A 27005-nucleotide genomic window follows, 5' to 3' on the forward strand; every position below is an offset into this window, starting at 1 on the left:
ATCTGACGAATTCATCAGATCTTGAGGTGGACTAACTAATTAAACACTAGAATATCTCTATAAACACTATAGTAATGCTCTAAGACCTGTAATAACACTAGATTACTGCACATCTGTATTTTATGTCTCGTTCGACTCGCTACACATTTTTGTCTCCCAGAGAATTTCTGATCCTCAGTAAAGCCTCAAGTGTGCGTTCGTCATTTTAAGCTCTGTTCCTGAAGTGCGCTGAGTCTGCAGTATGTTAGTGTTATCAGTGTGTTCAGAACACTGTGTGTGTTAGTGTTTGAGTAAAGTCCTGCTGTGATGAAGCAGAGTCACCGTTACCACCTGGAAGTTGGTTATTTTCCTATAACAGCATGTCCCCAAGTGATGTGTTCCTCTTATACCGCAGCAGTTTGATTAAAATACTTTATTTTGTTTAGTATCTGTGAAACGTGTTAGTTCCCGTCTGCTGTCACTGCTGCAATAGCAGATATAAGCGGTGAGGTCGTTCCCTGACCTGACTATAACGGCACCACACACAGAGTGTATTACTGATTAATTCCTGCCATTTTATTCACGTTCTCTCTCCTTCTCCTGGCTGGTGCTCAGTGAACGTGGTGGAGGCTCTGCAGGAGTTCTGGCAGATGAAACAGTCTCGAGGAGCCGAGCTGAAGAACGGCGCGCTGGTGGTGTATGAGATGGTTCCCTCCAACAGTCCTCCATACGTCTGCTACGTCAGTCTCCCTGGGGGCAGCTGCTTTGGAAGCTTCCAGGTCCAATCTCTGACTTTCATTTTGTTTTCTAGATTAGATGAAAGACCAGGTTCAGCATAAAAGAGCTAAAGGTGTGATGATGCATTAGAGTTATAAGGAAAACGAGGTAGTTATATCATAAACATCATGGTGTTTATCAGAATTAATTCTTCACAACTCATTTCTCTTGTATTCTGTTCTCAGTTTTGTCCCACGAAAGCCGAAGCGAGACGCAGCGCAGCCAAGATCGCCTTAATGAACTCCGTTTTTAACGAGCATCCATCACGCAGGATCACAGACGAGTTCATCGAGAAGAGTGTGTGTGAAGCTCTCGCCTCCTTCAACGTGAGTTTATAGGCATTAACACACACGTTACACACACATTTGGGACGGAACTGAATAGAGATACTTTATTCAGAGTGAACAGGTAATGTGTTCATACTTTTCAGTTTCAAATGTGTTTTATTTGAGCAATGTATACATACATATACACCAGGGGTCCCCAAACTTTTTCCTGTGAGGGCCAAATAACTTTTCCCTTCTCTGACGGCGGGCCGGGGCCAGTTTGTAACAAAAAGTGTGACGATCGCAGAGGTGTCTAAACGTAAACATTTATTGTTTTCCAGAAAGCCACACATAACCAAAAATTAACCCTTTCTGGGATCTTGACAGGAAAAAAACTCAGAAAATAAATAATAACATTATTAATGAAATAAATAACACTATTTATGAAATAAATAATAACCAAATAACCCTTTTCAAGTTTTTCACAGAAAAAAAGACCATGGAACATTAACTTTCTTGTAGACACAACTGTTTGCAGCTCTTTCTCATCAACTTCACTCTGAAAACCAGAAAGCAAGCAGGCTATGAAGCCGAACTGATACCAACACCTACCAACACAATACATTTCACTACCAGTATGGTTGTAGAACGGATTTTATCTCAGTAGATTTCATTATGATTATATTTGTTTGTACTCAGAATGGCTCGTTCAAGTCAGAAAAGTAAGCTTACCTATATATGTTCATCAGTGTGAACTGTGGGCCTGCATCTGGCTGGTGAGAAGTTCAATGTCAGGTTCCATTTTAGTCACAGCAAGTCTCAAACACTGATGGAGATGGTCATCTGTCAATCTTGATCTCATCGGAGTTTTCAGGTGGTTCATGCGTAAAAAGGTTTGCTCAGATATACATGCTGCCAAAAACTGTGGACATCTTCATTGCGTGTTTTTTAATGTTTGGGTATGTGTTGTTTTGGGAGGGCGGCATAGAAGTCAATGAGACTGTTGGGCTTGAATGCATCTTTCAGGGCATCACAGTTCTGTAACTCGGCCAACTCAAACTGATAAGAAGGCTGGGCTTCATCAATGTCGGAAACAAAGGGGTTCTGGAAAAGGCGGATATCTTTTGCATTAACATGTAGTTCACGGAATCGCACACCGAACTCCGCCTTCAGCATTTCCAGTGCTTCCACACACTTTTCAGCTGGGAACGGGACCGCTGGGTTCTCTGCAGAGAGGTTTTGGGTAGCAGGAAGATGGATGAAGTTGTTTTTCACTTGATCCAAAAGCAGCGCTAGTTTCACCTCAATTGCTTTTATGTGGGAATACATGTCGCAGATTAGTTTCCCTTGGCCTTGTAGCTGCAAGTTAAGGCTGTTCAGTATTTCTGTAACGTCTGTTAAAAATGCTAGGTGCCATTTCCATTCTGGGTCGATCAGCTCGGGGACCGTTTTGTCTTTTGAATGAAGAAATGCGTTTATCTCAGGTAGCAGCTCGTAAAAACGCCTCAAAACTCTGCCACGGCTCAACCATCTGACCTCTGTGTAGTAAAGCACATCGCCATGCGCAGACTCCAGTTCAGACAGGAATTGTTGGAACTGCCTGTGTTTAAGTCCCTTTGCCCTGATGAAGTTTATGCATGACGCCACATCCTTCATGACAGAATCCCACTTCAACACTTTGCAGCACAGTGCTTGCTGGTGAATTAGGCAGTGGACTTGTAGCGGGGCGGTAAGACCCCGTTCTTCCATCTCCCGGTTCGCGAGCCCAATCAGACCCCGAGACGCGCCCACTATACTAGGAGCTCCGTCAGTCGTGATGCTAACAAGCTTTGACCAGTCCAGGTTCAAGTCTTCCATGGTTTGGCATACTTTGCCAAAAATATCCTCCCCCGTCGTAGTCCCTTTGAGACTTTGGAGGGCTGCCAGATCCTCGCATATTTCAAAGTTTGCGCTAACTCCACGAATAAAAATTAGCAGCTGCGCTGTGTCCTGCACATCCGTGCTCTCATCCAGTGCTAATGAAAAAAAGTCATATTCTTTCATCTTCTGCTACAGCTGGGCATATACATTACCCCCAAGTTCTTCAATGCGTCTTGTGATTGTAGTCGCCGACAGACTCACGGCATTAAAGACATCTTTCTTCTCGGGACACATCTCCTCCGCGACAGCATTCAAACATTTCTTGACAAATTCTCCATCAGTGAAAGGTTTACCGCTGCTAGCTATCAGTTGAGCAACCCGAAAGCTCGCTCGAACAGACGACTGGTTCAACTGAGCTTGGCGTACAAATGTATTCTGCTGAGCTAACAGTATACTTTTTAGCTTTGAGAGTTTGTCTGCTCGCATTTGGCCTTGCAAGCTATCATACTTGTCTTTGTGACGGGATTCATAGTGTCGGCGCAGATTGTATTCTTTGAATACAGCCATTGTCTCTTGACAGATGAGACAAACAGCCTTTTCTTTGCATTGAACAAAAAAATAATCGTTTGTCCACTGCAGGTTAAATACCCTGCATTCTGAATCTATTTTTCTCTTACCTAATCTTTTCGCCATTATTCTGTGTTATTTGACAGTGGTGTGTCCAGGATTTTTTTTTTTTTTTGAGGGAGGGGTTTCAGATATGGCACAGACTGCAGAAGGGTGGAATAGAATGTTACGTTCTATGCATGTACAAGTCACGATCACGTGGCCAGACTGAAAAAAAAAATCATAATGCATCTCTAGTATTGTTCAGGGGGCCGGGCAAAATGTGGAGGCGGGCCGTATCCGGCCCGCGGGCCGTAGTTTGGGGACCACTGATATACAGTATATACATACAGTATGTCGCGTATCTTTCACACGCACATGTTTCATCATTTGTTGCTCTTTTTTCTTTTTTCCCCATGAACACCCGTACACACACACAAAATACCCACAGGAGCAAAACACAATAGAACAAAAGAAAACAAAAAACATGAACAACAATTTAAAAAAAAAAAAGGCTCACTGTTAACTTAGTCTCAGAGTTCTATTCCCGACTCTCCCCAGGCCCCACCCCATTCCTCCGTCAAGCTTGTTGACATTAAGTGAACCATGATTTTAATTTGCCAGATACTTAATTAGAGGTGACCACACCTTATCAAAGTAGGGGAGTTTGTCCATAAGAGTGTATCGTATTCTTTCTAGGTGGAGTGTGTTCATAAGATCACTGAGCCACAACTTTGTAGGCGGGGCCTCCTTCTCTTTCCAGTGCATGAGAAGCAACCTCCTTGCAGTGATAAGACTGTAGGAAAGGAAACATTGCTGAGCGTTGGTCAACTTCATAGTATCATCAGATACTCCTAAAATGATAATTAGTGGGTCTGGTTCCAATTGGATTTGAAGTATTTCAGATATTGATTTGAAAATATTGATCCAATAAGCCTGAACTTCGGGACAGTCAACAAAGCTATGTAGTAGTGTATCATCTGCTGACAGGCATTTGTCACATATCGGGGAGAGCTCAGGATATATTTTATGTAATCTCTCCGAAGACGATGTAGGATTTTAAATTGAATTAAGCAGTGTCTTTCATTATTAGAGCATTGATGGACATGCTCCAGCCCCCCCTTCCATGTTATGTCAGAGATCACAATGCCCATTTCTTCCTCCCACTTCGATTTTATTCGGTTGGACTCAACTGGACTAAGGGATTGTAAGGTGTTATATATGTAAGATATTGCTTTAACCGAGCATGATGTGAGTCGGAGACATCCATCTAGACTAGAACCTGCAAAGGTCTCAAAATTTGGTAGGTGTTTCCTTACATAGTCTCTTATTTGCAGATATCTAAGGTGGTCATTCCCCTGCAACTTATATTTACTCTGTAGTTGTGCAAAGGAGGCAAATGTATCTCCAATGTACAAGTCTCCTGTTGTGTGGATGCCTGCCCCTTTCCAAAGCTTAAAAGCACAGTCCAGATTAGATGGTGGAAAACCAGGGTTTCCGACAATGGGAGGTAGGTTAAAGTGTGATCTAATTTTTTTCCAAATGCGCAGAGTGGTGTGGATCACTATACTGCTCTTATATACAGACTTTTCAACGATGGACGGAGACAGAAGGATGGCTCCCAACGAGTAGGGCTGACATGCCTCTTGTTCCAACTTAAGCCAATTTGGTGGAGATGTTGTGTCATCTAACCAGTGCATCATAATCGTAATATTTGAAGCCCAATAGTAAAATAGAAGATTTGGGAGTGCAAGGCCCCCCTCTCCTTTAGATTTGCAGAGATGTCTTTTGCCAATTCTATGTGTTTTGTAATCCCACAAAAAGGGGTTTACAATCGCGTCTAATTGTTTAAAGAATGAGTTGGTAAGAGACACTGGGATATTCTGAAATAAATACAATAATTGGGGTAGGAGTACCATTTTAATAGCATTAACTCTGCCCAGTAGTGATATTGGAAGAGTCCTCCAAAATTGTATTTTCGACTGTAATTCAGACAGTAATGGAGGAAAATTTGCGTTGAATAACATATTGTGGTGTTTCGTAATTTGGATTCCCAAATATGTAAATTTGTCCAGTGATATTTTGAGAAGGAGAGTCTGTAACCAAGAGGCATCTCGCATATGTATTGGCATTAGTTCGCTCTTATTCCAATTTATCCTATACCCAGAGAAGGTCCCAAATAGATTGATTTTTTCTAAAATTTTTGCAATAGTGGCTTCCGGCTGAGTAATATACAAAAGAACATCATCAGCGTATAACGATATTTTATTTATTGATTTTTCTGATATATGATCATAAATTAAAGGGTCTGAACGAATGCTCTCATTCAGCAAGAGGTTTGATTACAAGGGCGAAGATCAAGGGAGACAGAGGACAACCTTGTCTTGTGCCTCTGTGTAGATGGAAACGAGGAGATAATATTTGATTTGTGAGGATTTGCGCCGAAGGGCTGTTATATAGGAGCTTGACCATTGAAATGAATTTTTGACCGAATTTAAATCTTTTCAAAGTTTCGAACAGGTAAGGCCATTCGACTTGGTCGAATGCCTTTTCTGCATTGAGTGACAGAATGGCAAGCTCTTCTTTCTGTCTATCAGTAGAATATATTATGTTGAATAGCTGTCTGAGATTGAAAAAAGACTTTCTATTTGGTATAAAACCAGTCTGATCTGGGTGTATTAATTTATTTAAAAGAGGGCTCACTCTACTGGCCAAGATTTTAGAACACAACTTTCCATCCAGATTTAGTAGGGAGATGGGACGATAAGAGCCGGGTCTTTAGCTTTTTTATATATAACTGTTATAACTGCTTCTCTTAGCGTTGGAGGTAAAACACCGTCATTGTTGGCTTGGGTGAACATCTTATGTAAATACGGACAGAGAATTTCGCTGAACGTTTTAGGTGGGGTTTACATTAGACCGTATCAGCGGATCATCAGATTAACGTTATTAAAACGATTAGTGTGCACACAGCAACACCAATACACGATTCGCGTGCACACAGCAATACCAATACACGGATACGCTCGGCTCCGCAGGCATCCTGCGCTCCAAATCACTCCGCCCTGAACAGCGAGTGCCCTCTGGAGGGTGCGCACTCCGGCCCTGCGCAGCTCACAGAGCGCGCAAGTGAAGTGCACAAGCAGTGATTCGGGACTGAGCCGCTGTGTGTGTGATCCCAGCGCATATCACTTACCACTTGCAAGTGGAAGGATGGCAAGCCTAAAGACAATCATAACTACACAATGGGCAGTATTTGCATCAGTATTTACAGTATTTTCATACTCATCTCATCTCATTATCTCTAGCCGCTTTATCCTGTTCTACAGGGTCGCAGGCAAGCTGGAGCCTATCCCAGCTGACTACGGGCGAAAGGCAGGGTACACCCTGGACAAGTCGTATTTTCATACTTTTATACTCTTTAATGAAAGGTGATACAAGGCGGAAGTCCGCGCCGTTTTTCAGCAGTCGCGTCACATGACCAACGCCAGCGAATCAGGAAGGTGGATGTCACAGTGACGTTGTCCAATGACGACACCAGCTAGAGCTCAGCACAGCGTATCCGCGTATTCTCAGTGTTTACACAGCACCGGATCAGACACGATCTGGATTGAATACGTGGACCCTGGCGGATTCCCGTTTTCCGGCGTTTCCAGGTGTTTTAATGTAAACGGACAATGCATCCGCGAAGAAAACGAGACAGATACGGTCTAATGTAAACTTGGCCTTATACAGCTCTCCTGGGAGGCCATCAGGCCCAGGGGCTTTGTTACTTTTAAGTGACATGATGGCCCTTTGAATTTCCTCAACAGAAATTTCAGAGTCCAGGTGGGCTGACTCTTCTTCATCTAATTGAGAGAGGTTGCAACCGTCTAAGAATTCTTGCATAGCAGCGTAATCTAAATTTTTATTGGATGTATATACATTTTTGTAAAATTATAAAAATCGGTCATTAATATCTTTGGGTTTCATCAAAACATCCCCTTTGGCTGACTTAATTTTATGTATTATATGGTCATTTTCTTGCTTTCTAAGTTGCCGCGCTAAAAGTCTGTGTGGTTTGTCACTAAACTCAAAATATTTCTGTCTGGTGTATAAAAAGGACTTACTAACTTTTGCTGAGAGTATCTTGTTATATTCATATTTTAGGGATGATATCCTTTTATGTAGATCACCAGACGGTGTCCTAGCATTCTCTTTGTCTAGTATATTAATTTGCTGCTCTATTTCCACTAATCCAGCCCTATTCTTCTTTTTTCTGTATGCTTCAAATGAAATAACAGAGCCTCTAAGGAAGGCTTTAGACGCCTCCCATAGTATAGCAGGGGAAGTCTCTGTGTTGTCATTAGTTTCAAAATAAAGAGATATTTGAGCTTTTAGATATTCACAGAACTCCTTTTCGGTTAGTAAGAGAGGGTTTAATCTCCAGGTCCATTGTGGTCTCACCATATTCTGAATAGCCAGGGTGCAAGTGAGAGGGCTGTGATCTGAGATCACTATATTATGATATTTTGCATTTGTAGCATATGGCATCAATTTTGCATCAATGAGGAAATAATCTATCCTGGTGTATGAGTTATGTGTCACTGAATAATAAGAATATTCTCTACCAGTAGGATTTGCAATTCTCCAAATATCAGTCATGTTAGTATTATTAATGAAAGTATTAAGAAAGACACATGAATTGCTTTTATCCATTCTACGTGTAGAGGACCTGTCTAAGTATGGGTCCAGGATGCAGTTGAAATCCCCTGCAATAATAAGATTTGTCTGGGATCTATCTGGTATTAGAGAAAACACTTTTTTAAAGAATGAAGGGCTGTCTACATTGGGTGCATATATGTTCAGTAAAGTGAGGGGTGTCGAATATATTTCACTGATTACAATCAAAAAGCGTCCTTCCTTATCAGATATTGTGGTTGCGTGAATAAAGGGAGTATTCTTCCGTATCATAATTGCTGTACCCCTAGCTCTAGCATTGAATGATGAATGAAATATATGTCCTATCCATTTACACCGCAGCCTGGCATGAGTCATTTTTCAAATGTGTCTCCTGTAAAAATATTATATCTGGTGTTAACGATTTGAGATGAGCAAAAACCCTCCCTCTTTTGATTGGGCCATTAAGACCACGTACATTCCAGCTGGCTAATGTAAGACCTCCTCTTCCCCCGTCATGTATACCATCCTGTGTTTGCATCATTGGATTATCTGCCATAGCAAATTTTGATGTTCAAATAATTGTGGAACACACTTATCTGGTTCAGACAAACAGCCATATATACTAGCAAATCTATTACTATTTCACATAATAACAACATATTTTCTTGAGTGTAGAATTGCACTTGAAAATAAACAGAGTGAGTGGAGAGAGAAACAGGAGAAATAAGAAAATGAGTGAGAGTAAAAAAGACAAAACGGAAAAACAAGACGAAAACATGCCCTGCCCCCCCAACCTCCCTCCCATCACCCCACTGCCCCCCCACCCCACACACACATATACACACACCTAAGCTTATCTCCCTACCCATAAGCTCCAGCTAAAACAGTGTTTGGGATCCCTAAAGAGCCACCCGCTCAGACTCCCGCAGAACTTTATCACATACAGTTAGGTCCATATATATTTGGACACTGACACAAATTTTGTTTTTTTACCTGCTTACTGAAACATATTCAAGTTATAGTTATATAATGGACATAAAGTCCAGACTTTCAGCTTTCATTTGAGGGTATCCACATTAAAATTGGATGAAGGGTTTAGGAGTTTCAGCTCCTTAACATGTGCCACCCTGTTTTTAAAGGGACCAAAAGTCATTGGACAATTGACTCAAAGGCTATTTCATGGGCAGGTGTGGGCAATTCCTTCGTTATGTCATTCTCAATTAAGCAGATAAAAGGCCTGGAGTTGATTTGAGGTGTGGTGCTTGCATTTGGAAGATTTTGCTGTGAAGAAAACATGCGGTCAAAGGAGCTCTCCATGCAGGTGAAACAAGCCATCCTTAAGCTGCGAAAACAGAAAAAAACCATCCGAGTAATTGCTACAATATTAGGAGTGGCAAAATCTACAGTTTGGTACATCCTGAGAAAGAAAGAAAGCACTGGTGAACTCATCAATGCAAAAAGACCTGGATGCCCAGAGAAGACAACAGTGGTGGATGATCGCAGAATAATTTCCATGGTGAAGAGAAACCCCTTCACAACAGCCAACCAAGTGAACAACACTCTCCAGGAGGTAGGCGTATCAATATCCAAATCTACCATAAAGAGAAGACTGCATGAAAGTAAATACAGAGGGTTCACTGCACGGTGCAAGTCACTCATAAGCCTCAAGAATAAAAAGGCTAGATTGGACTTTGCTAAAAAAGCATCTAAAAAAGCCAGCACAGTTCTGGAAGAACATTCTTTGGACAGATGAAACCAAGATCAACCTCTACCAGAATGATGGCAAGAAAAAAGTATGACAAAGGCGTGGTACAGCTCATGATCCAAAGCATACCACATCATCTGTAAAACACAGCAGAGGCAGTGTGATGGCTTGGGCATGCATGGCTGCCAGTGGCACTGGGTCACTAGTGTTTATTGATGATGTGACACAGGACAGAAGCAGCCGGATGAATTCTGAGGTATTCAGAGACATACTGTGTGCTCAAATCCAGCCAAACTGATTGGTCGGCGTTTCATAATACAGATGGACAATGACCCAAAACATAAAGCTTGTTCACTTGTTAAAGACTAAACTTCAGACAGAAAGGCCCACAAACAAACAGCAACTGAAAACCGCTGCAGTAAAGGCCTGGCAGAGCATTAAAAAGGAGGAAACACAGCGTCTGCTGATGTCCATGAGTTCAAGACTTCAGGCAGTCATTGCCAACAAAGGGTTTTCAACCAAGTATTAGAAATGAACATTTTATTTACAATTATTTAATTTGTCCAATTACTTTTGAGCCCCTGAAATGAAGGGATTGTGTTTAAAAAATGCTTTAGTTCCTCACATTTGTATGCAATCATTTTGTTCAACCCACTGAATTAAAGCTGAAAGTCTGAACTTCAACTGCATCTGAATTGTTTTGTTCAAAATTCATAGTGGTAATGTACAGAACCAAAATTAGAAAAATGCTGTCCCTGTCCAAATATTTATGGACCTAACTGTATAAAAAATTATTCACTGTGGCAAATTGCCCCATGAAGTTAACGTTTGAAATGTATCAGAGCATTAAAGCCAATGAATGGGGAAGAACATTAGACTGCTACTGTATTAACACCTGTATTAACACCTGTATTAACACCTGTATTAAAACCACTGCCTTAAAAGAAAAACGCTAAATCGAACTGTAGCAGCATTGGCAGTAACAGTTATAGGCCTTAATTTTCTTTTCTTATTTCCCCCCTCAGTATTAGGCTATTTGAACAAGTATCATCCTACTCCAAATATCAGAGGAAAAAGGCAAAAACAAAAATAAACAACAGAAAAGTCTAGCCATTTAGGCTACATTTGCCACAATACAAAAATAAGAAAATATTGTTTCCTTGGGGTAGGTAGGTTATACAGCTTTAAATGCTACATGAGTAAAACTCAGTCCCACATTCACATTCACACCTCTGTTTGGGCAATATTCTTCTTCACGTAGGCCATCGCTTTGACTGCATCCGTGAACTCCCTCTCCTCTCCGTTGTGCGTAATGCGCAGCTTGGCTGGGAACATTATGCCACACCGGACACCCTGGTGGTTGCGCAACAGTTTCCTCACGTCGGTGAACGCTGCCCTGGCTTTGGCGACGCTTGCGGTGTAATCCGGAAAGATGGCAATTGTCTCCCCGTTGAATCGGACTGGGGTGCGGGCACGTTTAAGCACCTCTACACAGTCCTGATAGTAGTGGAGCTTAGCAACTATGGTGTGCGGTTTCCCATCTGATCTCTTCGGTGCAAGCTCCTGTGTGAGCGGTCCACAAGCACATCCTTATCCAAATGTAACGCTTCTTTCAGCAGATTTGAGACCAACGTTGTGGAGCATGATCCATTCGTCTCTGCCACCCCCAGGATTCTGATGTTGCACCTCCTTAATCTTCCCTCCATATCCTCACATTTCTCCTGAAGCCCCTTCACCTCTGCTTTCAGGTCGGATACCGTAGTCTGCAAAGCTGTCACCTCCTCTGAGCACGTACTCAACCCGTCTTCCATCTCCCTGATTGTAGCCTTCATTGTGTCGAGTTCAGAGTGAATCGCTATAGTGTTGTTTTTTATCTCCCCTCTGATGGTTTGTAACTCGCTTTTAAGAAAGTTGAAGTCTTCTGCAAGTGCATTTTTCAGTTCTGATTTTATCACCTGCGCAATGTCCGCCTTCAACGAGAGGAGAACATCTTTTTTCAGGGCTTCAACGTCCATCTTCACAGTTTCTTCTGATTGAAGCAGAGTCGTGGCCCGCGTGTCAGTGGAACTTGAGGTCAGGGTCACGTCGGGCCTCGTGCTGCTCGATGGTTTGTACGAATATTTACGCAAGTTGTATGGTTTTGAGGCCATCGACCTAAATCTAAACTGTAGTTTTAACCTTAGCAGACGCTTGGAGTCAATTTCACAGTGTTTTGTAATGTAAGACAAACATTAATTCGAAATAAAACAAAAGTTCGGCGGGAGCTCAAACCACATACGTCCTACTCCATTGCTCGCTCAACAGCGCCCCCCCCCCCCCCCCCCCGTGTTCATACTTTTCAGTTGTTTTGAAAGGATCAGATATGAAGGTTGTGGAACAAAGAAAGGGACGCGTTCCAGTTCTTTTTTCTTTTTATTATTATTCTCATTTTCTTCCCACCCACAAGACATCATTCTTTATGGGACACATTCATTGACATGAAGGTGTGTGATACATTTACAGCTTTCATTCGTTCATCCTCAGTTCCTGCCTGATCAGAGTTGCCCTGCTTTACGCTCGGATAACAGTGTGTTTATATTGCTGGAAGATTTCGCAGGCAGGTCAAAACAAAAATAACAAGTGTTGCCAGGCAAAACAAACTTCGCCCGGTAGCACTTACAGTATGATGAATATGAAGGAAGATATCACGAAAAAACGATTTTGACCTTTTTGGTGACCTTGACCTTGATTTTGACCTTGTGTGTGAACATACTTGGCCAGTAAACATGGTTCTGATTCTCTGCTGCTCTCAGCCAATCGGAACACACCATACTGCTCTCAGCCAATCGGAACACACCATACTGCTCTCAGCCAATCGGAACACACCATACTGCTCTCAGCCAATGAGAACACACCATACTGCACGATTGTTACACTCTTACAGCATGATGACATAGTGGCTAGCACTTCTACATGAGGCAGTAGCCACAAAAACCTTGACTTTGACCGGATGACCCCCAAAATGTTGGAGGTTCTATCTGAGACCAATGCCCATCTATCCTGAAAGTTTCATGAAGATTGGTCCAGCCGTTTTCCCGCAATATCATTAACAAACAAACAAACAAAGAAACCCGACCGAAAACAATACCTCGCCCCCTGGTGGACTCCATCCCAGGTGAGGTAATAAGAAAACTTAACCCTTCTGATTTAGGCCACGCCCACATCTTAGTTTAGACACAAATAGTGCTTATTTATTTATTTGTCCATTTATTAATTACCTTGCCCGGGACAGAGTCCACCAGGGGGCGAGGTATTGTTTTCGGTGAGGTTTCTTTGTTTGTTTGTTTGTTTGTTTTGTTAATGATATTACGGGAAAACAGCTGGACCAATCTTCATGAAACTTTCAGGATAGATGGGCATTGGTCTCAGATAGAACCTCCAACATTTTGGGGGTCATCCGGTCAAAGTCAAGGTTTTTGTGGCTACTGCCTCATGTAGAAGTGCTAGCCACTATGTCATCATGCTGTAAGAGTGTAACAATCGTGCAGTATGGTGTGTTCTCATTGGCTGAGAGCAGTATGGTGTGTTCCGATTGGCTGAGAGCAGTATGGTGTGTTCCGATTGGCTGAGAGCAGTATGGTGTGTTCTGATGGGCTGAGAGCAGTACGGTGTGTTCTGATGGGCTGAGAGCAGCACGGTGTGATCTGATTGGCTGAGAGCAGCACGGTGTGTTCTGATTGGCTGAGAGCAGTACGGTGTGTTCTGATGGGCTGAGAGCAGTACGGTGTGTTCTGATTGGCTGAGAGCAGTATGGTGTGTTCTGATGGGCTGAGAGCAGTACGGTGTGTTCTGATTGGCTGAGAGCAGTACGGTGTGTTCTGATTGGCTGAGAGCAGTGCGGTGTGTTCTGATTGGCTGAGAGCAGTACGGTGTGTTCTGATGGGCTGAGAGCAGTATGGTGTGTTCTGATTGGCTGAGAGCAGTACGGTGTGTTCTGATTGGCTGAGAGCAGTACGGTGTGTTCTGATTGGCTGAGAGCAGTACGGTGTGTTCTGATTGGCTGAGAGCAGTACGGTGTGTTCTGATTGGCTGAGAGCAGTACGGTGTGTTCTGATGGGCTGAGAGCAGTACGGTGTGTTCTGATTGGCTGAGAGCAGTACGGTGTGTTCTGATTGGCTGAGAGCAGTACGGTGTGTTCTGATGGGCTGAGAGCAGTACGGTGTGTTCTGATTGGCTGAGAGCAGTACGGTGTGTTGTGATGGGCTGAGAGCAGTACGGTGTGTTTTGATTGGCTGAGAGCAGTACGGTGTGTTCTGATTAGCTGAGAGCAGTACGGTGTGTTCTGATTGGCTGAGAGCAGTACGGTGTGTTGTGATGGGCTGAGAGCAGTACGGTGTGTTCTGATTGGCTGAGAGCAGTACGGTGTGTTGGGCTGAGAGCAGTACAGTGTGTTTTGATTGGCTGAGAGCAGTACAGTGTGTTCTTATTGGCTGAGAGCAGTACGGTATGTGAATGAGAATCAGAATCAAAACCATGTTTATTGGCCAAGTATGTTCACACACAAGGTCAAGGTCACCAAAAAGGTCAAAATCGTTTTTTCCTGATATCTTCCTTCATATTCATCATAAGTGCTACCGGGCGAAGTTTGTTTTGCCTGGCAACACTTGCTTGATTGTTTGTTAGTTAGTTTGTTTGTTTATTCATATATTCATATTTAAAATAAGAAAACCTACCCTTCTGATTTAGACCACACCCACTTCTGGTTTAGACACATATAGTGTTTGTTTGTTTGTTTGTTTATTTGTTTGTATTTAAAATAAGAAAACCTACTCTTCTGATATAGGCCACGCCCACTTCTGGTTTAGACACAGTATTAATTAATTAATTAAAATAGAACATCTACCCTTCTCATTTAGGCCACGCCCACTACTGGTTTAGACACATATAGTGTCATTGTGTTACACCAAACACACACAAAGAGCAGAGATATAGTTGCTTTTAAGTACATGTTCACGTGCAGCTGATGGCTGCTTCATGTCTCCTGTGTCCGTTTAGTGCGTCAGTTGTGCATTTGCTCAAAAATTAACACAAGATGCGACACACACATGAACAGTGGGGCAGTGCAGAAGCAGTATAACCAAACAGTGTACTAACCTCCTCGAGTGTCAACATGTTTATTGTTTACATCAAGCAAATCCAGATGTTCTACACGGTCTGAGTTCGCCACACTGTGCGCCCTCTAGTGGAATCCTCCAGTAACACGTGTAGTACATGACAAGTGTGTGAACATTCAGGACACACAGCTGTGTATCTACGTGAACTTGTGGTCAAAAAGCAACTGTATCTCCACCCTAATACATCTCGTATGATCTCATGCATCCACTACGACTCGTCTCTGTCCAATCAGAGTGACTCCTGATTATATTTTATTATTTGATGCACTTTATGCTGTAATCGTACACTCTGTGATTCTTAAGTACTGTAATAGAATTCCAATTTCAATGTTTGCAGGGAAACAGAGAAGAAGCTGATAATCCCAACACAGGCATCGGGGCGTTCCGCTTCATGCTGGAGTCGAACAAAGGCAAATCCATGCTGGAATTCCAGGTAAAGGGAATCACAGTCCTGAGGAAGGATCTCATTCTGATTTATAAGCCCCGACGGGAGAAGTGTGTGTTTCCTGCCCTGATGTGTGATGATGGAGGATGTCAGCGGGACGGTGTGTTTGTGTTCTCTTTCCCAGGAGCTGATGACAGTTTTCCAGCTGCTGCACTGGAACGGAAGTCTGAAAGCCATGAGAGAGAGACAATGCTCTCGCCAGGTTAGCGTTTAAACATCATACATCAGGGTCATTACTTCAGCTTTTATTCAGAGTGACTCTGAATGACTGTTAGCTAAACTCACGAGTTAAATCACTCAGCAGATATGGGCTTTGTTGTTTTGTTAGATGTTTATTTGTTTGTTGAATTATGAAGTTAATTTCTCTTGACTCTATATTTATTAGTATTTGTCGTATTTGTTCTTGAGCACATGATTTTAAGATTAACAGGTGGGAAGGAGTCGACATTTTGTGCATATAGACGCTTTAAGGAGCTTCTATGAACATTAAATAAGGAATAAACCTGAAACCGTGCTGTTATATGAAGTGATTATTTTCATTTAGTATAAATACGGAGGTGGGCGGCACGGTGGTGTAGTGGTTAGCGCTGTCACCTCACAGCAAGAAGGTCCAGGTTCGAGCCCCGTGGCCGGCGAGGGCCTTTCTGTGCGGAGTTTGCATGTTCTCCCCATGTCTGCGTGGGTTTCCTCCGGGTGCTCCGGTTTCCCCCACAGTCCAAAGACATGCAGGTTAGGTTAACTGGTGACTCTAAATTGACCGTAGGTGTGAATGTGAGTGTGAATGGTTGTCTGTGTCTGTGTCAGCCCTGTGATGACCTGGCGACTTGTCCAGGGTGTACCCCGCCTTTCGCCCGTAGTCAGCTGGGATAGGATCCAGCTTGCCTGCGACCCTGTAGAAGGATAAAGCGGCTAAAGATAATGAGATGAATGAGATAAATACGGAGGTGATTATAGAAAATCGTGCGTGCTGATTGGTTGAGAGATTAGGACTATTTCTTGATAGTCACCTCGAGCGACTCGGCAAAATAGCTCCAATCGCTTCGTCACCGTAAGTGAGGAAGAATTACAGATGATGAAAGAAAATGCTGTTCCTAAAAGCACTAAAGATGCTCTGAAGTTTGCTCTAAAACTATTCAAAGGGAAGGCAGGGTTGGGATTTATTTTATTGATTTCAAAACAAAGTATTTTATGTGACTCGGTGTAGATAAGGGACACAAGTCTGCACAGCGCCGTTGTTAGCTCATCCGGTCGACAGGTGATGAGTTTATGCCATCATGTGTTGTCCGTCGTCTGTTCGGCGTCGTCCACGTTTCACGAAAATCACTTCTTCTCTCTCAATTCTTCACCGATTTTTATTCTTTTTGGCAGGAAGGTAGGTCTGCCTGGGGTGCATATAGCTTCTACCCCAAATTTGCATAATTACAATTAATAAGGTGACATTAGAATTGTAATATGGAGGAATTAATCAATCCCTAACGAGCAGTTTCCACACAAATCACTACTTCTCCCTCAATTCTTCACTGATTTTTATTCTTTCTGGCATGAAGGTAGGGGTACCTAGGCTGCTTAGAACTTCTACCCAGATTTGCTTCATTACGATTATTAATGAAGTTATGGACTATTTAAGCCTTAATGAGCAGTTCAACAAAAGTTGCAGTCAATTCCTCGCCATTTTGGATTCTTTCTGGTAAATATGTCAGTATTCCTAGGGTGGATATCGCTTCTATATGTAACCCCTTTTTAACAGGTGCTGATCACCCAGCACAGTAGGCTACCGGCTACTAAAGAGTTACACTAAATCCCAATAAATAATGGCGCAACAGGGTCCTAAGTTCTCAGCGGTGGAGTGGTGAGCTGGCTGAGATTCCTGATACCATAAGGGTACAAGTACGAGTATAGAGAGAGAATAATAAGCATGAATCTAATAAATGATAAATTTAACAGCGCAGTGCCTCCACTGCGAAAATACTACACTTACCTTTGAAGCTAGTGTATGGTGTATTTCCTCAGAATTTAAAATAAACAGTAGTTTGAGTGAAAGAGTTAATCGCTAGTCTGCAGTGTGCATGTCAGAATGTTCAAATATAAAGAACCAAATGTACACCCAAGATATAATTAAATAATAATGATTATATTTATTAATAAGCAATAATAATAATAATAATAGGAGATATTATTTGATAATAAATGCTTCCCAAAAAAGCATGCAATGTAATCACCAATATGAATAAAATACTAACACCGGCACAAGAAGAGCGGAAACAATTAGCCTACATCATAGAGATGTTACAGATAACACATCAACAGTGTGTATACCAGCAGTACATCTCATCTCATCTCATTATCTCTAGCCGCTTTATCCTTCTACAGGGTCGCAGGCAAGCTGGAGCCTATCCCAGCTGACTACGGGCGAAAGGCGGGGTACACCCTGGACAAGTCGCCAGGTCATCACAGGGCTGACACACGGACACAGACAACCATTCACACTCACATTCACACCTACGCTCAATTTAGAGTCACCAGTTAACCTAACCTGCATGTCTTTGGACTGTGGGGGAAACCGGAGTACCCGGAGGAAACCCACGCGGACACGGGGAGAACATGCAAACTCCACACAGAAAGGCCCTCGCCGGCCACGGGGCTCGAACCCAGGACCTTCTTGCTGTGAGGCGACAGCGCTAACTACTACACCACCGTGCCGCCCCAGCAGTACATAGTAAGAAAATAAAACTTTGTAAAGTATCAAAAGAAAAGAGTGAAAAAGAAAAAAACACGCGTGCAGTTGGGGCCCGTTGTTGCACAGGTGGCAGCTCTCTGAACTGCAGGCAGAACAGCAGCTGCTGCAATGCCCTTCTAAAACACTGGCTATCCAGGCGAGACCAGAGGAACGTGTGTGTGTGTGTGTGTGTGTGTGTGTGTGTGTGTAAGTGTGGGTTCGCGTTACTCTCAATCCACCGGTCAGACCAGACGGATCAGGTTACAGATGTCGATGCAGTTACGCAGCAGATGCTCCTGAGCAGAGGGCTAGCTACTGCTGTGGGTTAGCTCGCTCGAACAAGATGCTGCTCACCCCAAACCCCTCGGTAGCTGGCTGGGTCCCGGTCCCGACACAGTGAGTCCCCGGTAACTGACGAAGGCGCTCTGGTGGGCCCAGCAATGGAGGGCAGATGTGTCCGCGAAAAAAAACCCCCAAGATCACTCACTGGAGTGACACCGGAGTCCCAGGTACACGTTATGGCCACAAGCAGGCCAAACTATAAAAATTCTCTCTGCAAAATAAGTGCTGAAATAGAGCTCTCAAACAACGTGACCTCTCTCTCCTCTGCTGTAGGCGTGAACTGGCGTGAGCTTCTCTCTCGCAAAGTGATGGAACATTCAAAAAGCTCGCGAACTCGCGGGCATTAAACATATACCAATTACCATTGGCTGAGATCAAAATTCAAATAAAAATACAACGAGCAAATAAGTCTGATTGGTCCGAATGCACAGTACGTCACAACACATCAGAACAGTGAAAATATTCCAAACCGCAAGGCATCATGGTAAATGGAGTTAATTACACAGAAAATAGAGCAATCCAATATAGAGTATAAAATACAGTGTTATTTTAGAGGACCTTACATATATATAGCCTGTATATAGATTATATATAGAGTATATCTTTATAAGATAAGTTAGCTTTTAAAACAAAATGCCAGGGGGCAAAAAATCCAGGAGATCCTGCAGAAAATGCACAGAACTAGAACAGAGGATTTCTATCCTGGAATCAAAGATTGATGCTCTGCCAAAGATGGACGAATTAAAAGCGATATCTCAGGAAAGGAGTACAGAAACAGTGGCTGAGAATGCAGAGATTGCACCCCGACAGGCCGATGGCATTGCAGATCGAGTGGATGAATTCATCGATCTAACAGGGCAAAATGTGAGTACAGAAAACTGGCACATGATGGGTGGCAGGCCCAAAAATAAAAACAGAAGAGTAATTACCTCAACACCAGCTCGTTCTGATACTATGCAACCCATGCTCCACAGCCATGCTATTAGAAATAGAGCTAGGTCTACAAATTACAATGGGATTTACAATCCTATGAAAAATCCACAGCCCATAAGGCTTCAGAACAAATTTGAATGCCTCAGGGATGTGGAAGTGGAATTTTCAGGCGGACAAACACATCGTAAAAAGAGATCGCACCAAAACCGAAGAGCTGTGGGAAGAGGCAAAAAGCAGCTCGTAACACCACCAGATCCCACAACCCTTGTTCTTGGTGATTCCACTGTAAGACATTTAAAAGGACATGGGATGATTATTTGCTGCCTTCCAAATGCATCCATCTCTGACACCAAAGACAGCATTTTGAAGCTCATGTCCGAGCATAAAACTATCAAACGTATTGTTGTGCATGTGGGAGCAAATGATGTTTTCAGAGAACAGCTGTTTGTCCAAGATGATTTCAGAAAACTTTTTTCTGATCTCTATAAGACTGGAATACAATCTTTTATCAGCGGCCCACTCCCTGCAAGGGGAAGTTTTGCATTCACTCGACTCTTCAGTCTTAACACCTGGCTTGGAAAAACTTGTTTTTCATCTGGTATGAACGTCATAGACAATTTTAACCTTTTCTGGAATCGCAGAGAATTCTTTAAGCCAAATAGCACTGAACTCAGCTGGATTGGGACCAAAGTCTTAGCAGATCATTATAGACTTGCAATTTTCTCTCAGCCAACATTGAGGAAAACAGTTGATAAGATGTCGCAGACTGACCTAGTTACCTCTGCAAAGCCAAAACAATCATCTATGCAAGTCTTCACCAAGGACACACAGCCATCTGGGGCAGACTGCAAGAACCATCTGGGGCAGACTGCCAAGGACATCAACAATCACATGGAGAATGTGAGCATGCGATTTTATCATGCGATTCCATCCAGATTGAGGACCTGACTAAAGATAATCATGTCAAGGCTGCATCATCCACATCTTGACCCCATGCAAGTATCACAGAGACTATCAGGGAGACAGTCACCACAGAGACAGTCATGGAGACACTTACAAAGACCTCACCAAAGTCTCGCTCTTCTGATTTTATTGTACCATCTCCGTCTCCCCCCTGCATGGATTTCCCTAATAGTATGCAGAGACTGCTGCCAATGGCTACACTCTCTTTTTCCAGCCCAAATCTGTCGCGACAAGCAGTGTACCCAGTTCATCAAAAATTAACCAACAGACTGAACTGTGTTCGCCCAGGACTTTCAGCTGGCTACCAGTCTTTTTCACCATCTAAAAGATACATGACATCTCCAATTCTTTCACTGTCAAACCAAATGGAACATACAGAAAGTCTTGTATGATGTGCTGGGGGTCCCTGCATTGGGTGTAGTTTTGAAAACAAGCTGGGACCCAGTATGCCTATGCCATTCTCTATTCCTGTGTTGATAAGAAATAGAAAACATAGAGCATATTTAACCCAGGGGGTAAACCAGTCTAGTCTCCTTCCTGTTTCAAAACAATATCAGAGTGCCCAAGCGGATATTACTTCTAGACTTTCTGTAAAGCTAGCTCTTCTGAACGTTAGATCACTTTCAAACAAGTCATTTTTAATTAATGATCTTATCTGCAAACACAATCTTGATTTTTTGCTTCTAACTGAAACTTGGCTGGATCAAGCAAATAGTGCTACCACCCTTATTGAAGTAGCTCCCCCAAATTTTAATTTTATGAATGTTACCCGACAGGGGAAAGGTGGAGGGATCGCAAATATATTCAAAGTCTCTTTTCAATGTAAACAATCCTCACTTGGTGATTTTACATCCTTTGAACACTTATGTGCACTTGTTACATGCTCTCCTAACATATTATTAACTATTTACAAGCCTCCGAGACATTCAGCCAAAGTTTTTCTGGAAGAGTTTGGTGAACTGTTGTCAGTCATTTGTTTAGAGTTTGACTGTCTTATTATATCTGGGGATTTTAACTTGCATGTAGATAATCCTGAAAACACTTATGCCAAAGAACTACTTGCACTTATTGACAACTTCAACCTAGTACAACATGTACAGGGGCCGACCCACTCTCGTGGTCATACCCTTGACCTCGTCATCACAAAGGGTCTTACTGTTTCTACTACTGTTGTTGACCTGGCCTTATCCGATCATTTTTGTGTTTTCTCTGATGTTTCTATGTCTCCTCACATTCAGAACAGCTCAACGACTATGGGTAGGAGAGTCATAAACGACAACACGTGTTCTCTTTGAGCAAGCTCTCTCTCAGATCTCAACCAAAATGTCAGACTCTGTAGATGATTTACTGGAAATTTTTAATTTAAATATGACCCAAATTATGGATGATATTGCTCCATTCAAAATTAAAAGAGTCAATGATAAGCAGAAAGCACCATGGAAGCAGTACCCGGCTGTTAAACTGCTAAAGAGAGAATGTAGAAAGACTGAAAGACAATGGCGCAAATCTAAACTTCACATCCATTATCAAATCCATAAAGAGATGCTTTGTAAATATAATTATGAAATTCGTAAAGCAAGACAGTCTTTCTTCTCCAACATCATCAGCAGGAATATGAACAATGCCCGTGTGCTATTTTCAACAGTAGAGAAGCTAACTAATCCCCCACCACAATTAGCACCTGAACTTCTCTCAGTTAATAAATGCAATGAGTTTGCATCCTTCTTCAAAGGTAAAATTGATAAAATACGGCAGAATATTGCTCATAATATATCTCAGTTGCAAATAATTGAAAAACTGCAATCACCAGTGACACAGACAGATAACTTCAACACAATGTCAGAATTTTGTTTAATTGATTATGAGACTCTTGAAAAAACTGTACAAAATCTCAGTTCCTCAACATCTGAATTGGACATTCTGCTCACCAACTTTTTTAAGTCTGTTCTTCATCTTATAATTACAGATGTGCTTCAAATCATAAATACATCCCTAGAGACTGGCATTGTTCCGGTGTCCCTGAAAAAAGCCGTTGTAAAGCCCCTACCTAAAAAGAATAATCTGGATGCTTCAGTATTAAATAACTACAGGCCAATATCAAATCTACCATTCATCGGGAAAATCCTTGAAAAAATTGTCTTCAATCAATTAACTGCCTTCTTGATATCAAACAGCTGTTTTGATAACTTTCAGTCAGGATTTTGTGCCAATCATAGCACTGAAACAGCGCTGATTAAAGTTATAAATGACATGCGTCTTAATACTGATGCAGGCAAAACATCGGTCCTGGTATTACTGGACCTCAGTGCAGCTTTTGATACTGTTGAGCACAACATACTGCTATATCGACTTGAACACTGGGTTGGGTTGACTGGTAAAGTTATCAATTGGTTAAAATCATACTTAAAAGATAGAAGCTTCTTTGTTACCATGGGAAATTGTTCCTCAACGTCAATGTCCTTGACCTGTGGTGTCCCCCAGGGGTCGATTCTTGGACCATTACTTTTCAACCTTTATATGCTCCCACTTGGGCAAATTATCAATAAAAATTCAATTTTGTATCACTGCTATGCAGATGACACCCAAATTTATTTTGCTCTATCACCTAATGACTATGCCCCCCTTGAATGTCTCTACCAGTGTATCGATCAAATCAATAGCTGGATGTCACAAAATTTTCTTCAGCTGAACACAGATAAAACAGAAGTAATTCTATTTGGAAAAAAAGATGAAAGACTCAGGATTACCACTATTCTTGACACAAAGGGGATTAAAACAAAAGATATGGTTAAAAATCTTGGTGTTTTCATTGACAGCAAGCTAAACTTTGACAGTCACATGAAAGCAATCACTAAAACAGCATTTTATCACCTAAAAAACATTTCCAAACTAAGAGGACTTATGTCAAAAAATGATCTGGAAAAACTAATACATGCCTTCATCTCTAGTAGGGTTGATTACTGCAATGGCCTTTTCACAGGCCTGCCAAAAAAGACCATCAAACGACTTCAGCTGGTTCAAAATGCAGCGGCGAGGGTTCTCACACGAACAAAAAGAACAGAGCACATTACTCCAATTCTAAGGTCCCTTCACTGGCTTCCAGTAAGCTACAGAATTGACTTTAAAGCATTGCTGCTGGTGTACAAATCTCTAAATGGTACAGGGCCCAATTACCTCTCTGATATGTTGCAGCGGCCTAACCCAATCAGATCTACCAGATCGCAGCAGCAAAATTTACTGTTAAAACCTGTTGTTAAAACAAAGTGTGGTGAAGCAGCTTTTAGCTACTATGCAGTACAGCTATGGAACCAACTGCCAGAGGACATTAAAAATGCTCCTGCTGTTGGCAGCTTCAAATCTAGGTTAAAGACCAAGCTGTTCTCAGATGCTTTCTGTTAAATAATTAATATTGTCATCTCTACATGTTTTAAACTCTTTACTTTTACAGTCTCTGCATGTTTTAAATTTTATTTAACATTTATTCTATTTTATTCTGCTGTTTTTTTAATTGAAATTTTATTTCATTTTATTATTTTATTTCTACTATTGTTTAATTCTTATTATTTTTCTTCCCCATTTATTTTATGTAATTTTATTTTCTATTGCTTACTGTTTTGCTTTTACTTCTGTAAAGCACATTGAACTGCCACTGTGTATGAAATGTGCTATAGAAATAAACTTGCCTTGCCTTGCCTATACACTACCGTTCAAAAGTTTGGGGTCACCTTGAAATGTCCTTATTTTTGAAAGAAAAGCACTGTTCTTTTCAATGAAGATCACTTTAAACTAATCAGAAATCCACTCTATACATTGCTAATGTGGTAAATGACTATTCTAGCTGCAAATGTCTGTTTTTTGGTGCAATATCTCCATAGGTGTATAGAGGCCCATTTCCAGCAACTCTCACTCCAGTGTTCTAATGGTACAATGTGTTTGCTCATTGCCTCAGAAGGCTAATGGATGATTAGAAAACCCTTGTACAATCATGTTAGCACAGCTGAAAACAGTTGAGCTCTTTAGAGAAGCTATAAAACTGACCTTCCTTTGAGCAGATTGAGTTTCTGGAGCATCACATTTGTGGGGTCGATTAAATGCTCAAAATGGCCAGAAAAATGTCTTGACTACATTTTCTATTCATTTTACAACTTATGGTGGTAAATAAAAGTGTGACATTTCATGGAAAACACAAAATTGTCTGGGTGACCCCAAACTTTTGAACGGTAGTGTAGCTCACAACATTTATTGTGCAAGGTGGCCCACTTTAGATCGTTCCTTCTGGACTGGTCACTGATGGTCTCATTACATTTATATGCCACTTTTGAAGATTGAAATAAATTATTTTTTTAATACAATTTTTAAAAATACCTGTGTATTTATACTAAAACAATTATCCACCTCAGGCTCAGTGAATATCGGTGAATAATAACCTGGACTTCGGTGAATATTTGTTAAATAACAGCACAGTCTGGAGTGTGTTATTCCTTTTACACAACAGTGAATTATCAGCGATTACAATGTTTAATTTTTTAATTAACTAATGAAACATCACATATTTTAACTGCTTATATTTAGACTGACTGTTGCGGAATGTCGGAGAGACGAGTCGGTTCCTGCTGTCACGTTACCGCAGCGATAAACAGTCGCTCCTTCATCAGTATCTCTCTGTTCCTTCTTAACAAAAGTATCTTGTCGTCTTTTGTTCCTGAGAAACTATAAAAAAGTGTAAATTCCTCCTCTGTCCTGAAGATGTGAGAAAACTTGGTTCCAGTTTCCCCTCTGACCGTTACACAGCGCTGACACTGGAGACTCCTTCCAGAAATGAACAAATCCTTACTAGAAGAAAACTTTATCGTGTTCATCTCTACATGTTTTTATTTGTTAAACAACTACATATATTTTAAACATTTGTTTCTTTACATTAGTCTTAGATTATGTGGAGCATGTGCCCGTGAAAGAGCTGTTACTATGGAAACGATAACGTGTTAGAACAAGCGCATCAGTATAACCCTGTCACTGCAGGACTGCAGTCCGAGCCGAAGGGTTTCGGGCCTTCCACAGGATTTATGTAACTGTTAATAGATTAATTATTTATTTAATAAATAAAAACTCTTGGAAAAGTTTTTATTCAGGGGGAAGGGGAGGGGCGTGAGCGAACCGCTGGGCAAACAGTTCACACGTCTCCTCAGTAGCACCGGTACAGAGATAAATCAGCACAACTACAACGTGTCTGAGAGTGAAACACCGTACTGTATAACTGGCACAATAAAACCAAGAAGGAAAGACTTATGAAAAACTGCAGGCCTGAGTTTCTACTTTCATCTGAACCATTAACCTGCTATGGAGTGTGACATCATAAATAAATTCAGTGCTGAACACAGACGCGCCCAAATCTGGCCTCTGGTTCGGAGAGTTAAACGTGACTCTGTGTGGTCGTGTGTGCAGGAGGTGCTGGCTCATTACTCTCACCGTGCTCTGGATGACGATATGAGGACGCAGATGGCGGCAGATTGGGTGAACCGCGAACACGGCGTGTCAGGCAGCGTGACGCGGGAGCTGGCGGCCACCGAGCGAGAGCTGGAGGAGGCGCGACTCGCCGGTCGAGAGTTACGCTTTTATAAAGAAAAGAAAGACATCTTGATCATGGCACTGGGGCAACTGGGCGGCTCGAACAGCACCACACTGCCCCTGACATGCTGAAGAGACGGGATGCCATGGTAACGGAGCACATAATGTCCACACACACACATCATAAACAATGCTTATATTCCATTTCCTATAAAAGTTAAACAGGAGCTCAGATTGAATTTGACAAATAAAACAAAAAACACTTCAGTATTTCAGACTGAATTTAAAACATAAGGCCGATGTTGTTCAAACATTATTAAAGTGTAAAGCTTTTTTTTTTGGGCTACATGACTTTATTTCATTAATCATATCTTATAGCCATGACAGACAAAAGTGCAATCCTTCATTTCCCAAATATCACTTTTACATTCATTATAATCACAGCATACTTCTGTAAAAAAAAAAAGAAAGAAAGAAAGAAGAAGGAAAAAGAAAATCCTGTGATTATTTTTTTAATACAATATACTTGTGTTTGTTTCCTATAATCATTACCTGTATGGATGTTATCACGTATTACTCATATTCCTTGTGTAAATGATTTAATGTAGCATAGCATCATTTTACTGCAGTCGTTTCTGTCCTGAAATACATTTTGTACAACGTTCCTGAATTTGATATGAAAAAACCAGCCATTTTGTTTTATACGACTGTTTTGTTATATGACTTTTTGTGACGATTCAGTATCCAGTTTTCTTTGTAGATTTATATTCTATAATGAATAAAGACATTTTACAGTATTGCTATACAGGCGGTGTGTTTTTTCTCGGTTTATTTTATAGCTCATGCTGAAAAACAGTGCAGTGAGTTATGTGAGTGTGTAGTTTTATGGTTCGTGTATTTATTTGTGCCCTGACGATCCCACAGCAGCACGAGCAGCATTTAATATCCACATGGGCTACGGTACACGCTACGAAGTTTTAGACTGTTAGTAGTATTATGGCGGCACAGTGGCCATAATAAACAAAGATAAAAC

General features: G+C 41.7%; 1 protein-coding gene across 1 annotated transcript in view; it reads left to right on the forward strand.

Moving 5' to 3' along the window:
• The window catches only part of lix1l (limb and CNS expressed 1 like), a 32029-nt gene extending 5317 nt beyond the window's left edge, over positions 1 to 26712 (forward strand). Inside the window, exons 2-6 of the mRNA XM_060941950.1 lie at positions 595 to 758; positions 942 to 1082; positions 15346 to 15441; positions 15578 to 15655; positions 25850 to 26712. Of these exons, the coding sequence (XP_060797933.1) occupies positions 595 to 758; positions 942 to 1082; positions 15346 to 15441; positions 15578 to 15655; positions 25850 to 26104 (734 nt within the window). The 3' untranslated portion in view covers positions 26105 to 26712. The remainder of the gene's footprint in view (positions 1 to 594; positions 759 to 941; positions 1083 to 15345; positions 15442 to 15577; positions 15656 to 25849) is intronic.
• Positions 26713 to 27005: the final 293 nt, after the last annotated feature.

Source organism: Neoarius graeffei, chromosome 16 (assembly GCF_027579695.1).
Source record: "Neoarius graeffei isolate fNeoGra1 chromosome 16, fNeoGra1.pri, whole genome shotgun sequence".
NCBI classification, from domain to species: Eukaryota; Metazoa; Chordata; class Actinopteri; order Siluriformes; family Ariidae; genus Neoarius; species Neoarius graeffei.